The sequence below is a fragment of the Prosopis cineraria genome, unplaced genomic scaffold (assembly GCF_029017545.1).
Source record: "Prosopis cineraria cultivar Desert tree isolate PC_DT_omini unplaced genomic scaffold, ASM2901754v1 PC4, whole genome shotgun sequence".
Classification (NCBI taxonomy): domain Eukaryota; kingdom Viridiplantae; phylum Streptophyta; class Magnoliopsida; order Fabales; family Fabaceae; genus Prosopis; species Prosopis cineraria.
In genome coordinates, this window is record NW_026555335.1 from 27,887,966 (window position 1) to 27,905,890 (window position 17,925).

The window sequence follows — 17,925 nt, forward strand, 5'->3', positions numbered from 1 at the left end:
ATATCTCATGAGCTTGCAGACACGTGGACTCTACAAAAGTAGGAATCACTATCAATAAGTGCTCAGTGGAAAGCGCTATGACTGGCATTTTTTAAAGTAAGAATTTGAACCTTAAAAAGTGACAGACGCAATAATTAAAACAGCTTCAAGAAAGCCACCCCATTGTTATCTGTAACCATTGTAAGGTCTCCAATGCAGGAGTCCAAATTAGTTTGGACCCGACAATGAACCCAAAATGTCTCAAGATACTAGGCAGTTTAGTACTACAAAAAAAAAAGTAGGAATCACTGTTTTACGCTCTCATTTATCTCTACTTCGCATCAAGAAGCTATATATGGACATCCACAATTCTAGCTGGGAGGTGTTTTCCCTCTTGTCCAAATTGAGAATTTTTTGATTGCTGATAAATCTTTATTGGAGAAAATTCTATTTTAAGTATGGTCGAATACTAAATGTTAAACACACATCTCAATGGGGATTAAACTTTAATTCATTACACTGAGGCAATAACTCCTTCTGCCAGATCCAACCCCATGTAAATTGAGGATTTGTGAAGGGGAGGATTGTGTGTGAAATTGATCATTCTGGATTCCCCGTTTATTGTGGATCTCTTTTTCACTCAAAGCAAGCAATCTCACTCGTAGCCCTCATCCCAAACGAACTGATGAACCTCTAGAGCTTAATAGAATTGTCTCTCTTCAACTTATCCACGATATTGTTGAAGCAGCCTAGAGACTGATGAATGTACTGATGAAAAAGAACACAGAGGACGATGAGTTTTATCCTTTCTTGAGTTTTTTTGGTCAATTTGTGAAATAAAATAATACTCACATAAATTATGATAATTACCTTGAGGTTTTGATGCACGCAATACCTTTCGTCTACCTCTAGCAAATAAGAAATATGGAAAGAATGAACTATGAACTAGATATGGTCAACTACTAGAGATAAACTAAAAGCCAAAAAAGAAAGGAAAGGAAAACAGCATATAACGCAGCCCCCAAATCGCCAAGTTCATATGATTCAAACAAAGAAAGCAATAGAGTTCGCCGCCATATATGAACGAGAGGCTTCGCTCCAATAAAAATATATATATATATATTGACTTGATAGGTTACATACATCTCAGCATTTTAGTGTGTAAACAAATATCAATGATCTTACATTTGAATCATATGCTATTGATAGTTTAATATATTTGCATTATAAAAATATGGGAGATATTCAAAATGAGACATTGAACATTGAACTTACGATGTCCCAAGTCTTGAAGCCAAACTAGAAAAAAATCAAGTTGATTTATCCTACCCACGCAAGACTAGACAGATCGAGAACCCCAAATTAGATCTTTCCTAAAAATATATGGGCTTCCAATCATATGTGGACTCACTGAACTCTTGAAAACACTCCAGGATATAAAACTGGAAAGCTCCGTGTTATTAGTTTTCAAGAGGATACAACTAGTCAACAGGAGTCGAGGTCTCAACCGCAGATATTCTCTGCAGGCTCACATCAAAAGAGATTATTATTATTACTATTATATTACTATAATTTGAGCTATTCATTCTACATACATCTACTTGCAGGCATATTCCCACACAATGGGCAATCTATAAGCAAACTGCAACCTGACAACGAGGCCAATCCACGCAATCCGGATTTCATATACACAATTTACACTGCATTGTGATGGCTGGAAAACATGCCCCTATCATGCAGCTTTTAGTGCCCTTGTATGTACGATTTAATCAACACCCACAAAGCTGGATTAGCAAGTCATTTGTCTAAGCAAACCAGAATTTGGCACCGACACGGCTGGTTTCCAAATAATGTCTGATAGTTTTTCACAAAGATTCTTGTAAAACTGTAGGAATACAAACAAACGTTACTATCAAACACAAATGACATCATACAATTCATGTGGCTGATCCCACTTAATGAGATGCTTGTTCTTGTTGTTTTTGTTACTATCCGATATACAAGCACGATACATAAAAATAAGTATGGATGTGTGCCAAATGAATTTAGAAATAATAATATATATAAATACATACATGGAATCTTAATGTTGGAGACAATGCTTGCACATCTTTATGCAGTAGCTTACTAATGGGTGAGATAACATAATTTGTACATAATATTGCATGCCAGTTAAAGCACATATATATATAGTCATTTTACAGCTGAAATATGAATCATGCGAGTCACATATATTTAGTCATTTTACAGCTGAAATATGAATCATGCGAGTCAGATCAGGGATAAGATTAGAACGTATGATAAGCAAAACATGGAGTTCCTTTTATTTTGCCCTGCCCCCGCAGATCTTACATTTTATTAAATCTGTTTCACTCTCTTCACTGGCACCTCCAACAGCTTTCTTTGTACCTATTTAAACCATCCTAAACGATTTTCTACTATTTTCTCTTTAATAGATGCTATGCCAAATATTTTATGTCCAATGATCCTGCTGGATTAGCTCAGGCAGAGAAATGGAGGGTTCGACTCAATAGATCTAGACACATTCCTAATTTATTGTTTTGCTGGTGTCAAAACTGAAAAACACTAGGGCAAAATCTCATGTTAGGGAGCGAACCCACAATGATAGGTTTGACTTTTATTAATATCAATAACATGCCCCAAACATGAAAACCATTTATACTCAAGTTCAGAAAACCATAGGACCTTTATATCGGGGGAATATTGCAATTGAATTTCTGACCACATGGTCATGGAGGATTTGATACGATGCTAAAGTCTGATTCATCCGAGAGATTTAAGCTACTAAGCCAAGCTGCACTATAAATAGGCTAAACCATACATAACCCCCCCTAAACTTTGTTACATACAAGTAACCTTTCTAACCTTAGAAACTTGACAATGAACCCCCATAAACTTATATTTATGCAAATGATTCCCCTACAATTAGTTTTGTTCATTACTCATTTGCACATTGCTTAAAGTTTGGGTGGTTAGTTGCAAATAACTCAACTTTTGAGGGGTTGTATGTACATAAAAATAAAGTTTAAGGAGGCAGATAATTAATGGTTGATGGTTACCTGCACAGACTTAAAAGTTTAGGGGAGTTTTGTGTAATTTAATCCTATAACTAATATAGTAGATTGACAACACAGAAAGCTAGCGAGTGCATGATACATTTCCATTTTGGAAAATTTCCATTTCCCTTGACTAATTCTCAACGCAGATCTGGAATAATTTTTGGGCCATTGAAATGCAAATATAAGATGCGAAAGTTAACCTTGTGATATTCAAGAGTATCTCCAGCAGCCTTTCGAACGTCAACCATGAAAAGTGAGGGTGCAACTTCAAAGACCTGCCTCGCAAAATATACAGATGATTTACAATATGACTATTACACAAATCAACCTTCATACAGAAGATGATAATACTGCAAGACCATCAAATGTAGAATCAAGGTACCTCCAAAACAACAGCAAATTGTCCAGCCTTATTTGCAGATGCTCCTTCAAGTCTCATCTGTGAGAAAAATATCATTAGGGAATCTACAGAAAATCATCCAACAAAGATAAAGAATGAGAAGGGATTAGGAAAGATACTATTCGTAAATTACTCGTTTGAGTATTAAGTGTGAACAAGTGTAGCAGGCCTAAGCCCCACCCCATAAGTCTTCTATTGTTCAGTTTGAGTAATCCACTTAACTATATATACCTTACTTGAGATTCCGATGTAACTAAGATGAAGCAACAATCATAGTTATACTCTAGATACTGACAGGGTACTAGATCCTATTGATACAATTGAGGCCTCGAATTATGAGTTAAAGATACATTAAGGAACAAGTAATATTTTATTTGGACTAGGACTAAAAAATATTATTTCAAATTACTTTTCTTTTATTTTTACAACTTTTTAATTGTATTTTTACCATTTATTTATTTTCTGTTTTCTTATATTTTGTGATAATGTATACAGGCAAATGGTATTATATTTCTACAGGTAGTTTTTGAATTTAATTGCTTGCATGTTCTCAAAACCTCTTCCTGAACACTGTCTTTATGATTTCCCTCTTGTTTCCTCCACCTTTTCAATCTATGTCCTACATTGGCTAGATATTCCCTAAAATTTCTTTCCCAATACGTTAAATCTCCATCCATCTATGAGTCAATTACTACTTCCTATTCAGGCACTTCACCAAAAGAACAAAGAGAGAAATTATCCGTATATTTATTTTTCTCTCCATCCATGAGTGATTAGGTAAAAGTAAACATTTGAAGTTACAAAGATGGTAACATAGATTTTTAAGTGGAACTAGAGACGGAAATCACAGCATCAGTCAGATGAGTGTAATGGCTATGTATCAAGAACTTTTAGGATTAGTGAATATTATATAGTAGTGAGTGTTGGGCTTTAAAAGGACAGTAGGAGCATAAAGTTAGAGTAGTAGAGATAAGAAAGTTGAGATGGATGTATGAGTATACACGAAAAAATAAAATATAAAATGAACATATATGAAAAAAAGTGGGCTTGACATTTATCAAGGAGAAAATGGTAAAAAATCATTTGAGATGGTTTGCACATATATAGTGCAGGCTGTGGGAAACATTAGTGAGGAGAGTGAGTGGATAATCTTGAGCTATGTAACAAAAGGTAGAGAAAGATTAAAGAAAACACTTATGAAAGTTGTTGAACAAGACCTCTTAGTTAACAATATTCTCAAAAGCTTGGTTGATGATAGAATACAATAGCATTGTGCAATCTATATAGTCAACCTCACTTAGTGGGATAATGCTTCTTGATGTTGGGCTTGCACCATATGAACCACCCTCTAGGCCTTTTTTTGGTGAAAAACTACCCCTTGTACGTAACCTAACTTACAACTATAATTATGCGTCAAGTTCCAGGCTAAGTAAGTCAGTGACTCCCATAGAGTTCTATCTGCTTCTGGACATGATATTAGAACCTCAAAAGGAGTTCTATAGTTTCCGCATTCATGGTCAGAAGTCCAGCTAATCTGGTAGGAGCTCCACTCTAGCCCTCCTTCCCCACCCCTCCGTTTTCTCTTCTTTACTTCCCTTTTCAGCCTCAGCATCCACTTTCCTCCTAATTCCTACTTTTGACCTATTTCCAATTACCACAAAACTTTCTTGTGAACCCTTCGAGTAGCACCCCAAGCACCAATCTTTGGTCAATCATGAGTTGCGGTGTTCTGTCTATGTTTTAAGGCTACAAAGTTGAGCATGCTCATATTTGATTACAATTGGGTTTTGGCGGAAACAAATTGAGTTTGAACAGCTTTCAGCTTGAGGCGAAGTAATTAGCATAATTAATATGATGGCTGGCTTAAATTTAAGCGTATTAATAATAATTACTGATCTTGGGCTTGTGCTACAAATGCATTTAGAATAATGAACAGACACAGAGTGTCTTGCCAAGTAAACTAGAAACCCCAATGAGTTTTCTTTGTTTCTCTACACCTTCCTATCAGCTTTAATCTCCTCAAGCACTCGCATCATCCAACTAAATCTGACAGAAAGAAAGGCATGCAGAAAGGTACCTTGTAACTGCGACAGTGGACCTTGAGGCCCATTGATTCTGCAAGAGCTCCAACTGACGCAATTATAACTTTGGCAGGTTGACGAGATACAAAACGAGTTTGCCGCTTTACATAGTCCTGTTGGGAAAGCAAAAGAATATCTTCTGTATTAGGGAAACAAAAAACCTTGAAAAACAGAGACACTATGAAAACTAATAATACACTGCTTAACCTGACGCCTATCAAATAGGGCCGATAGATTCAATCCTTGTGATAAGGTTATCATCTCAAATGCATTCATTGTCAAAGGACCTCCCTCAGTAGTTTCCGAATTTTCAGCTACATACTTGTCCTGTCAAAAAATGAATGAACAAAATAGCCAAGCAATCTAAGACCATTGTATATAAAGTCTGCATCTAGTTATATCATTCATGCACTATTTTTCTTGCTTAATATTACAATTGAAAGTTCAATAAGCATTCATCTATGCCTATTTCCTGAATCTACAGTAATACATGTTTTATTCAGCTTGACATGCATAATTACTCATTTAAATAAGACAGAAGACTAATTCAGTAATTCAGACGCATATCTTTCACGTTCTTATTTTCTCAATTTCTTATTTACACACATAATTACTCATTTACTCATTTAAATAAGACAGAAGACTACTGTAAATGTAACATGGAATTAGATAATTCAAATACACAGTTTCAATATCATATCCTGTGGGAATATTTGAGAGAAAAATAAATTTCTCAGTCAAACTGAATATTGTAGTACAACTGGGTATTTATGCATCAAGATGGGAAAAATAATAATGACTAACAAAAGCCAAATAAGTAGAAAATATTTACAACAGTTAGAATATCTCCACATATCCACCTTAGGATAACTGACACATTACATATCTGTAGTCATTTTTTTGGTATTTTGTAGAAGATTGCTTCATCTAGATGCAATACATTCATGATAAAATAATTACATTGTAAAGATGCATTGTTACTTCTTATTTACACAAATCAACAATTCAACATCCAAAGAGAAATCATAAACCTTAATGTCATCAAAAACAGCCTGAACATCATCCAAATTCACTTCCTCATCTCTCCCGAGTTTAACAGGAACATAACTTCTAACGAACCATGGATCTCTTCTTATTTCTTCAATTCGAATGCGCTGCATTTATGCCAAAAACAGCTCAGAGAAAAAACAGATTGAATTGCTAAGCCTGTAACAACTATCAGGAATAAATAAGCAATAAAGAATTGATAATTACAATTGGAAATTAGAGTCACATTTTTTTTTTTTTAAAGACAGAATAAATAGATACAAGCAGAACATAGTAATTATTCCACTCTATGCAAAACTCATTTTTATAAATACGCAACCAGCATGGGCAAAGTACAGTCAAGCATCTGGACCAATGGGCTCAAGAGATGAAATTTTCCTGCTTATTTGACTATTTGCAACGTTAACCCCACCCCACCCAAAAACAAAAGTGGAAAAAAGGAAAAAAGGAGGAAATTATCTTCAATCATTAGGTTTTACCTATGAACAACATAGGCAGCAACAACTGACAGCAATATGAATGCATGGTCACTATTATCTAGATAATTAGGGTCTCACTCACTTTTTTGCAAAAAACTAAAGAAAGTATTGTCATCATTATTAACAGCATACTATGATGCATGCACATTTGAGTGTTTATTATGTATACACCCGTCAATCATAAGGTGAATTGGACTACTTACTGTTTTAGGATTTGGATCCAGTATTTTATGTAATAATGTCTCTGCCCCAGCGGAAAACCAGAATGGGCATTTAAATGCTGCGGCATTGATCTGCACCGTTAAAGGAAAATAAAAAAAAAAAAGTTGATAATGAACTATGAATCTGCGGCAGTAATATTTTTACCATAAATAAACATTAGGCCTACATGGTCTTTAAACAAAAGAACCTCTTGGCCTATAAGCACAAGAAGATGAGATCCATGTCATTAGAAGATAAGCAAGAAATTAAGAACCATGCATCTTAATATCACATTATGTAAATGACAAGTAACAATTGACATGATCAGAATGATTACCATTTCCGAAGCTTGCTTCATCAGTTTGGGCAATTTGTTTTTTTCTGCATGAACTTTGTGTAGACTTAGCTTTTTTTTTCCCCTCTTCTTTTTTACCATTCAAATTTTCTTTCATTTACCCATTAAATTATATGGTAACATTTTATTATTTTTATTTCTTATTTATATATATTGATTTTCATATTATTACTATAATATTATAATAGGATCCAGTTCAGAATGGAAAAATTAATAATAGGCCACATGATAGTTAAACTCAGTTATTCATAGCTTGATGCCTTGAATTGACAACCAATTGCAATATCGAGTAGTCTGCTCACTTCTGCTATCTTCTTCCTAGATCTGTTATCTATTTATCTCTAGATTAGAATTTGGAAAAGTAAAATACCCTTTCGAACAAAGCTGGTAGATTTGGCTCCTCAAAAGGAAGATATCCAGCCATAAGGACAAAGAGGATGACTCCACATGACCAGACATCAGCTGCTGCACCATCATAACCTAGATTGCTAAGAACCTACAGGACAAAATTTTGGTCAGACAATGTGTCACGCAAGATAGGCTTATATGATTATGATTCTGATTGACAAGAGAATCAAACATCCAAAAATACACACACAACCTGTCACAGACAAAAGTGCTACCAAATTCGACCCATTACAGTGCAGCTCATAAATACATAAATGCCATCACAGCATATGCACATGAATTACCATGTGAAACATTATACATCTAAATAATGAAACGGGCCCAATTTCACATAGCAGAAAACCAAGGTGAAGACATATGCTCAACTTCCTCAGAAGCTTTGCCTTCAAATTCAATCCTTTTCCACCAGTTTGTCCAACACCCATCATGACTCTTCTCTTTGGATAAAGGTTCAACAAAGTATATCAGGATTTTTTTCATCATATCTTGATCCATGTCATCACCAGCAATTCAATGAAATAACATGAATTATCACATCATAAGTGTTGTCAGTTATTAAAAACTGAAGTTGACAATGAGACTCGTTAATCAAATCCAGCAACTGGCTCAACCACTATACAAGGAAAATATTAATGCAGCAATTACTAAGGTATTATGATTCATAATCGTGTGATCATTTTACCTCTGGGGCGACATAATTTGGGGTTCCACATGTAGTATGGAGAAGGCCAGGGACCTGAAAGAGAACACAAAAGGGAGAAAGGGCAATATTAGGGAGTGTAGGATGATGAAAGTGAATTTTTCTTGTAAATTAAAGCCCACTAAAATACAAACATTTTATTTTTCTCCTCCTCTATATCAATAGGAATGTTCTTACCTGCTTAGTCAAGGCACTTAGTCCAAAATCAGAAACCTTCAGATTCCCAAAAGCATCAAGAAGTAGATTTTCAGGCTATAACAGGACAGATTACAGACTTAATCAGGATTAAAACATGGTATGCTAAACAAAAACTAAATGAAAATGAAAATTAATACCATACATTTATTTTACCTTTAAGTCTCTATGGTATACACCCTTACTATGACAATGAGCGACAGCATCTATGAGCTGTTGAAAGTAGCGCCTAGATTCATTTTCTGAAAGTTTCCCCTGCTGAACCTAATCAGCCAGAAAAGATATAGAAACATGAAAAATGATATATATATATATATATATATATCTTCATGAATAAACTTAATCTCATCACAATTAGAAAGTCATCACTTCATGCTACAAACTTAAAATGGTCAGACTTGAGTATAATGAGCATTGTTAAAGGTAAAGGCACACTCAAGGTGAAAGGCTTGTAAAACACCTTAGGCACAAGGTTCTAAAAAGGCACATACCTGAGTGAAGCAAGGCACTACCATGTGAAAATACGAAATGTATAGACAACAAATAATAAATAAAATGATTGAATGTAAATTTACCTAACCTTTATACAAAATAGTCAGAAAAATTGTGTCGCATGAAGAACACATAGATAAAAGTAGCAGTCATCTAAATCATAAGCTATTACAAAAAATTGTAAATTGCCCAAATGATCAATACTATTTGTTTTAAATTTAAATCTTTCCTATTATCTAATTTTCCTTTCTTATTTTAAATTTAAATCTTTCCTTTTTCATATCAAGAAAATCAATCGTCTTCTTCAATACCCAAAGTCCATTTGGACAAATTCACACATTGACATGTTGACAGAAGCTTCATCGACTAAATCCTCTGTTAACATCAATCTCCAAAGCTAGAAAATGGCATCTTCTCTACTTTAATATGAAACTGCAACTATGCGCCAAAAGGCGCTCACCTTTTCTTGAGAAAAGTAAAGAGCCTAAATGAAACCATCGCCTCAACAATGAGGCTGTTCTGCACCTTGCCTCAGCACCTAAGGCGCAAAGGCAAGCACCTTTAACAACGCTAATAAAATCAAAGAAGAATCAACCTTAAATAATCTATGGTACAAGAAATGAAAAAAAAAGAAACAAAAAAACTGGTCTTACAATTTTATCATATAGTTCTCCTCCCATGACAAACTCAAGAATTATGTATATCTTAGTCTGGCTAGCTAAAACCTGAAATTCAAAAACAATGTTAGTGAATGAATAAATTTAATTTCATCCAAAAAAAGAATAAAATTAAGAAAAAAAGAAAATTGGGAAAAAATAACTGATGCATATATCACGATGTGCCAACACATACCTCATGCAACCTGACTATATTGGGATGCCTAACAATTTTCATAATGGATATCTCTCTTTTAATCTGTAACAGCATCCAAGTTACAATAGTTAATATGAAAAGTAGACTCAAATTCAACACCAACATGCATCAATGTTCTGTAGTACATGTGTTGTTCTGCACATAAAGCAAGCCTTTGATTGCTGATATCACATGAAATACATTAAAACAACATTATCATAGGGAAAGAACTTTTCTGAGCTGACAGGAGGAAAGCAGGCATAGTTATTGTAGCATAGTCATATGCCAGGAAGGGAGATTAGGATCACAGTGCATACAAAAGCACCTTTAGTTTAGATGTCATTAGAGTTCTCCATATGCAACATGGAATTGTAAACATGCAACCATACCTTTGTTAACTAATAACTTCATGTTTGTAATAGTACTCTAGAATACACTAAAGAATCAAGATTTTGTAAGATAAACTATTGGATTCAGTTAAAAAAGAACCTCCATATTAGGGTGAGAAATGTTTCTGTTTTAGATGAGGCCTCACATTAAACCTAAAGGACATTCTATCCCTTGTCACTTAGCTTAGCCAATCCACCATCAAATGGTTCTGTAACAAATTACTAATTCGTTTCTCCAGTTTTCACCTTGGTGGCAAAAAATAGTGTTATGAACCAAATTCAGCAAGTTTACAAAAGCTTTGACATCATGCATGTGACTTAGCCAACTATTCAACATATAACAATAACAACCTATAAATTTGCATAAACAACAACACAGACCATGATTATGTGAAAGCTGAATATACCTATTCTAAGAAAGTTTCAAGTGTTCTGTTCACACACACATGATTCATAAAGAGGAAAAAGAATATTAGATAAAAAAAATGCACATCAAAGATTTCTTTTTACGAAGAGAACTACAGATTTAAAACTCAACAGTTATACATGATATGCTTGGAAGCTGAAACATGAGATGCTGCCAGAGAAGAGAATTAAAGAAAACGAAAAAGAAAATAACACCTGTTCAACCATTCTGTGCTCAAGAATGGTGCTCTTAGACATCACTTTAATAGCCGCACTCTCCCCTGTCTCTGTGTTTCTTGCAAATTTAACTTTGGCAAAGGTACCTTCGCCGATGGTACGACCCACTTCATACTTGCCAACCTTTCTCCTCACCTTCTTCATGGTTTTCCAGAGCTCATTTATCGAGAAAAACCAGACTTCTTGTCAAACTTCTTATTCAGAGATGGCCTGAAAGCACCAATTGGGCCGTTAAATACCCCACGCGCAAGAACTGAACTTTAGAACCCATAAACTGAAAACGAATTCTGTTTAATTCCTGATAAATGTAGAGAACGAGGAGCAGTCATTTCCACGTATTGAAGATCATATGAACAGAATGATCGTCCGGGAAAAGCAGTCGATCACGAATTATATTAAAAATTCAGTAACCTCTTCCTCGGAATCAAGAAACACGATACCCTAAACACCCATCAAACGAATGGCCGCGCAACCAAAAGAAAGTAGAAAACAAGAGTTACACGCCTTGAGGGAAGAGTTGACCGATACCTTGAGTTGTCAAACTCCGAACTAACAAACGGAAGTTGAGTCGAGATAATATTGAATAGCAAAATGGGAGTATGAAGACAAAAAAAAAGGTGGGGCGGAAGCGAAAGAGAATATTCTAGAAACAATCAAAACCGATAGTAATGGGAGACAGGAAGAAAAAGCAAGCTCCAGTTTTCCGGAGCTCCGGCGAGGGAAATTGAGGAAAATAAGTAGCGTCGTCCCGACGAGACGGTGTGATCGGCGAGAGATAGAGAGACGAAGAAAAGAAGACTTTTGTTTTCTCGTCCGTGGCTGCTTATTTGTAATTGTACGTCACGAGTTAGCCGCTCCAGACGTAGTCATGAATAATGAATAGACTTACAGCCTCAATTGACGAAGAAAGAACACGTGCGGATTACAGGTTTCATTGTGTTTTAAAACACTATTTTTTTTTTTTTTTCCCCTATACAAAGGCAAGCAACAGTTTGGGGTAAAACACAAAAGAAAGAAAACTCTGAGGTAAAACGCAAAAGGAGAAAAGACCAGAAACTAAAGCCGAAAACAGCTAAACATTAGGCGTAGATTGCCTATATGATCCCAACATATTTGTTCACAACCTATTGGCACGTGCCTCGCCAACTCCAAACTGAAGTCAGTGGAGTGAGCGTCACCTGCTAGAAAGTCGGCACATTTAACGGCGGATCCTATAACCCATTGTCCGTCTGCGTTTCAGATTACTCCACCACAGGCGGGATCATCTTTTTTTTCTTTTTTCTTTTTTTTATATAAAGGTAATTACAAACATAAAAGATCACAAAGTAAAAGGCAAAAAGAGAGAAAAAGGTAAAGAATATGTCCTAGTCCAGAAAGGAAAGCAACAAAGCTTTAGTCTGGAAAAAATATCTTGGCGCCTGTTCGGTTTGCGTCTAGAATCGACTTTTTTTGGTGTTTAATCGATCTTTAAAACAAATTAGCCAAACAGCATAATAATGACATGATTAAATATGTTAAAATTGATTTTTTTTTGGGTTAATCTATTCATACCTGCTTGTGGTTCTCATTTTACCATGATAATAATAAATAATTTATCAATAATTTATAATTGTGTTAAATAAAGTTTAATAAATTTATTAATATTATCAATAATTTAATTTTGAAAAGAAATATTTTTTATGATAGCTTGCACAATTGAAATCAATTTTAATATATAAATATATTATATTATAATATAATTAATTATAATTAAAATTAATTATATTAATTAATTTATAATCAACTATATTCAATTGAAATTCAAACCGGAGTTAAATGACTTAAATTCCATCAACTTTTTGCTATTATACTGTTCACCAAATTAATCTCCCTTGACATGAGGTCTTTTGAAGTGAGTCCCATTACTTACTTGTCACTTTTTCATTGGACTGTATGGGTGCGTAAGTCATTGTAAATTTCCTATGGGCTTTGGTTTTCATCAAGGTGTGTTCTGTATTGGGCTACTTTTTACTTCTTCGGCCCATTGTTTCTGCATGTCTTGTTAGGTTCTTCTAGTCTTTCTTGCGGACGTTAGCTGGTGCCGGAGTAGATTTTTAATTTCGGAAATGAATTCTTAATTTGCACCTTCATCTTTGGAACCCTCTAGAATTGCATTTGGTGTCTTCAATTGTTTTCACTCTTTGTCGTCAATTTACAGGATTCCATTTTTTTGTGCTGAAGTTAGTCGACTTCTGTGGATAGCTCTAGTTTTTGTTATCTTTCGGTTTGCTCGGTTGGCTAGGTGAAGTAGCCACACCAGTGTTTTCATCCCATTTTGTTTGTTAATATCTCGCTTTCAAGTGGCGTCCTTTTTGTGATTCAGTTATATCGAGATGTCCTGATCAGTGATGTCGTGAATGTAGGATTATTTGGTGAATATATATGGATGGTGGATTTAATTCATCCGACAATTATTCTTGTAATGAGAATGATTTTTTAAGGTGGGTGCAGTATTTAATATATTGGGTATATTTGATGAGGCTATTACAATTTTGTTACTGTAATATAATGGAATGTTGAGGCTGTTTGTTGATTGTTGATGATCAGTGGGGGCACGGGAATGGCAGTTGCTGGGCCTGTAACCACTATTACAAAAATATAAATACAAGACGTCACAAAAAATAATAATTAAATAAAAATACATCATATATAAAAGAGGTGGATGATGGTCAGAAAATAAATGTCAGACTTTAAATGACAGTTTTTTAAAAACCTCATCATTTATTTCGGCCCAATGTTTCATTTTTTAAATGAAAAAAAAATAAACTTTAAATGACGAGTGTTTCAAGCACCCATTATTTAAAGTGCTCGAGATATATGACGGGTGTTTAAAACATCCATCATATATATATATATATATATGAATAAATGACAGATATTAAAATACTCATCATTTATTCCCTTTTTTATTTAGTTTTCAGTCTCATTTTTCATTCTCACCCATTCATCTTTTCGTGTATTCTCTCTTCTCCACTTGCACACGAAATCGGTAGAAATCTCTCAATCTTCTTCCATTGTTGCCATCAACCACCTTAGTCCTCTTTGACATGAAAGTGCTACCACCTATGCCGTCCATTGCCCTTCTCATTTGCTTCCTTTTTGTGTTTCATCATCTCTTCTCCAAGGTATGTGGGTGTGATTTCTATGATATTTCTTCATTTTCTTCTAATATCTTTAGATTTCTAGATTATGAGATTGATTTATTTAATGTTATGAATTGTTTTATTAGTTAATTTTTGTTGTTTAAATTTCTCCTCATTTGTTACCCATTTTGATATTGTGGGATGTCGAAAATTGTTGATGTTTGATGTTTTATTAACTTAAGAATAGTAGTAGATGATATACTTAGCCTTAGGATGATTATGAAGATGAAAATTAGTGATCAAAATGGGATATTTATGATGATTGTATTTTTCTATGAATTTTGACTAATTTATTTCAATAATTTTTAATTTAAATTCTGTGCCTTATTTGATCAGAGTAGTTTTATCGTTCAAAACTATATATTGAAATGTACGAGCGTACCAATTTTTATTACAATTGGAGTTCATTTTAGTGACCGAAACTGACATGCGGTTTTTCTAAAAATTATTGCTATTTTATTGATATTTTTATATTTGGTAAAGAATGATTTGTTTTTAGCTTAGGATTGCTAATATAGGATATGTGTAACTTTACAATGATCAATGAGATAGAAAACATTGATTCAAAATGATGTTTATAGTGTTTTTCTTTTTTCTATGATTTTTGAACGAATTTTAGATATATTTTTATAATGATTAGAGCTAATTTGAAAATGCTATTGTGTGAAAATTTTGTTGGTGTTGTGATTGTATATGGTTAAAATTAGTTTGTTGAGTGAGATGCCATGACTGAAAAGAGGGTTTTAGCTCGAGAAATACTTTCTTTATGTTGTTATACTGTTGGATTTTTTTTTTGCGATTGAAGGAATATGTGAATGCTCATGCATTGTGACTCATGATTTATTAATTACTCTATATTATATATAGAGTAGTCAACTTTTTTATTAATAATCTTTTTATCATTCCTTTCCTCTCCATATTCATGAGTCACTGATCACATTTCCTTAAATGAATTGTCTTTTAGATTAAAAAGTTATGGATAAAGAATGGATGTATGCCAACTGATTAAGAAAAGAATATTTGAATGGTGTGAAAGAGTTTATGAGGTTTGCTCTTAAGCATATAAAAGACCTTAGAAGTAAAGCCAGGAAAACGGGCCGAGCCCGTCGGGTTAGCCCGTTTAAGCCCTTATAACAATAAGGCCGAGCTTGTCAATATAACTCCAAAATGATAAATCGGGCTTACACGGGTGAGCCCGTTTAAGCCTGTGTAATTTAAGGCTTAAACGGGCTAGCCCTGTAAGGCCGATGGCCAGCCCGTTCAAACCCGCATGTGCATTTTTTTTAATTAATCCTCATAACTTTCACTCTTTTTATATTTAAAAATAAATTAAATTAAATTTTACTTCACATCGCATGTCAGCCCATATCTATTAAGGATGGAAGGCCAAAAAAAGGAAAATAGCAATGAAGAATTATTGATCAAAAATTATATCAGTCAAGGATTATTTGTTGTTAAAATTTGAGTGGATACTTGTAGATTCGGGTTAGCGTTTATCAATAAGTATTCATTTAGGTTTTAATAACAACTTATTTTAAATTAATAACAGTTCATTGTAGCTTGTTTTTCATGTAGGTTTTGACAATAACTGATTCTTAATTGATATAAATTTCATATAGAAATCCTTGATTGCTATTTTCTAAATAAAAAATACAACCTTAAGTCCCCTAATTCATCTAGATTCATGATAATGATTCATTCAATTCAACATTTACTCTTCTTTCTTCAATATGCTTCTCTTTTTTTTGCCAATACAAGTTGTCCTTGCTCTTCAGCATGTCATCGCATCGCCGTCCCCGTCCCTGTCATTGTAACTCACAAGTCATCCTTGCTCCTATTTTTGCTCACTCTTTATTCGTCTATGTTGCTCACTCCGATAATTCTCCCTCTCAAGAACCAAATCTCAACAATGCTTAACTAGTTGACGCTCGTTATCATTGATCTCCCAAGTCCTCCTATCACTTATCATGCTTGTGCATTCGTGACTCATGAGCTAAGATCTATTTGATGCACATATTGTGTCCATGCTCTTTGTTTTCCTTGATCTCCTAGTCCTATATCTCAGTCCTTCAAGGCTCAATCTCATCCAAGTTTGATTAGGTGTTTGTTGGCTTAGTCGATCCATTGCTTATTGCCTTACTATCATTTCATTTGTATTTTTAGTTCATTTAAATGTTATTTAGTTAGTTTTTTTATACCTTTCTGGATTAAGTATTATATTGGAATGAAGTAATTTTTTGTTTGATTAACAAATTTGAAAAAAAAATAAAAATAGTTAAAAGGGCTTGAAGCCCACAGGGCTGGCCCTGAGCTCGTTATGTCGAGGGTCGGGCTTTATATATCAGGGTCTTAAAAGGAACTCAAGCTTAAAAGGGCTGGCCCTTTTAGGTCCGAGCCCTTCAAGGGCCTACCTTACAGGGCCGAGCTAGCCCGTTTTCTTAGCTCTACTTAGAAGAATAGTATACCTTTATGTAAGATGTGGTCTTTTGAAGCAAATTGGTGCATCTAAGTTGGAAGACCATTTAGTGTGCTATGGAATTGATGAAAATTACAAGTGTTGGCATAAACATGGAGAGACTAGAGAGGATGAGTATACTAGTAATTTGGAGTATAAAGGAAGCTTTGAATTAGATGATTATAACACAGATACTTATAAGGGTGATTGTCTTGAAGAGATGGCCAATGGAATTGAAAGGGAACTTTGGGATTGTCCTAAAATGTTAGAGATGTTGAAAAGTGATGCAGAGAAGCCTTTATATGCTAGTTGCACCGCATTCACAAAGTTGTCAATGGTGTTGAAATTGTACAACTTGAAAGTGAGCAATGGATGGAGTGATAAGAGCTTTACAAAAATATTACACTTATAAAACAACTTTTACCTGTGAACAACGAGCTTCCAAAGACTATGTATAAGGTAAAACAAATGCTACGCTCAATTGGCATGACTTATGAGAAAATACAAGCCTTTCCTAATGATTGCATGAGTACACATCATTAATGCATTGTCTAAAATGTAATGCCTTGCGCTACAAAGAGAACAGGAAAAGTCCAAAGAAGGCATTATGGTACTTTCCCATTGTACCTAGATTTAGATGGCTGTACAGTAGTATAGAGGATGTAAAAAATTTGACATGGCATACAGATGAACAAATCAAAGATGGGAAGCTTTGACATCTAGCTGACTCTTCATAATGGAAAAAATTAATTTCGATTACCTTGACTTTGAAGCAAAAGATAGAAACCTTCACCTCGTATTATCTACTAATGGAATGAATCCACACGGGCTTTAAAGTAGCAGTCACAATACATGGCCAGTTATTTTGGTAATTTACAACTTACCTCCATGGTTATGTATGAAGCGAAAATATATGATGCTATTCATTCTAATTTTGAGGCCAAAACAGCTAGAAAATGACATAGACATATATTTGGCTCTTTTAATT

General features: G+C 34.2%; 1 protein-coding gene across 2 annotated transcripts; it reads right to left on the minus strand.

The window, feature by feature from the left end:
- Positions 1-1,221: 1,221 nt before the first annotated feature.
- On the minus strand, positions 1,222-12,155 carry LOC129308508 (CBL-interacting protein kinase 24). 2 transcript variants are annotated; one of them, XM_054949636.1, is made up of 15 exons: positions 11,829-12,155; positions 11,280-11,510; positions 10,270-10,332; positions 10,071-10,142; positions 9,082-9,189; positions 8,908-8,982; positions 8,713-8,766; positions 7,993-8,118; positions 7,270-7,359; positions 6,572-6,694; positions 5,748-5,867; positions 5,537-5,653; positions 3,442-3,498; positions 3,260-3,334; positions 1,222-1,864 (listed from the first exon to the last, which is right to left on the minus strand). In XM_054949636.1, the coding sequence occupies exons 2-15, from the start codon at positions 11,442-11,444 to the stop codon at positions 1,769-1,771; spliced, it is 1,341 nt and encodes a 446-aa protein (XP_054805611.1). In that variant the 5' UTR covers positions 11,445-11,510; positions 11,829-12,155; the 3' UTR covers positions 1,222-1,768. The 2 variants fall into 2 exon arrangements, with proteins under 2 accessions (XP_054805611.1, XP_054805612.1); XM_054949637.1 differs by having other exon boundaries at positions 11,280-12,155.
- Between the last annotated feature and the right edge of the window lie 5,770 nt (positions 12,156-17,925).

What these genes read in the sequence shown, in the direction of transcription:
- LOC129308508 (XM_054949636.1), bottom strand. Translation starts at nt 11,444, where the DNA reads ATGAAGAAGGTGAGGAGAAAGGTTGGCAAGTATGAAGTGGGTCGTACC. An exon ending in GAGAACTATATGATAAAATT is followed by an intron (nt 9,190 to 10,070) that starts GTAAGACCAGTT and finishes CTGGCTGATTAG; the next exon opens with GTTCAGCAGGGGAAACTTTC. An exon ending in AATTTGCTGTTGTTTTGGAG is followed by an intron (nt 3,335 to 3,441) that starts GTACCTTGATTC and finishes TTTGCGAGGCAG; the next exon opens with GTCTTTGAAGTTGCACCCTC.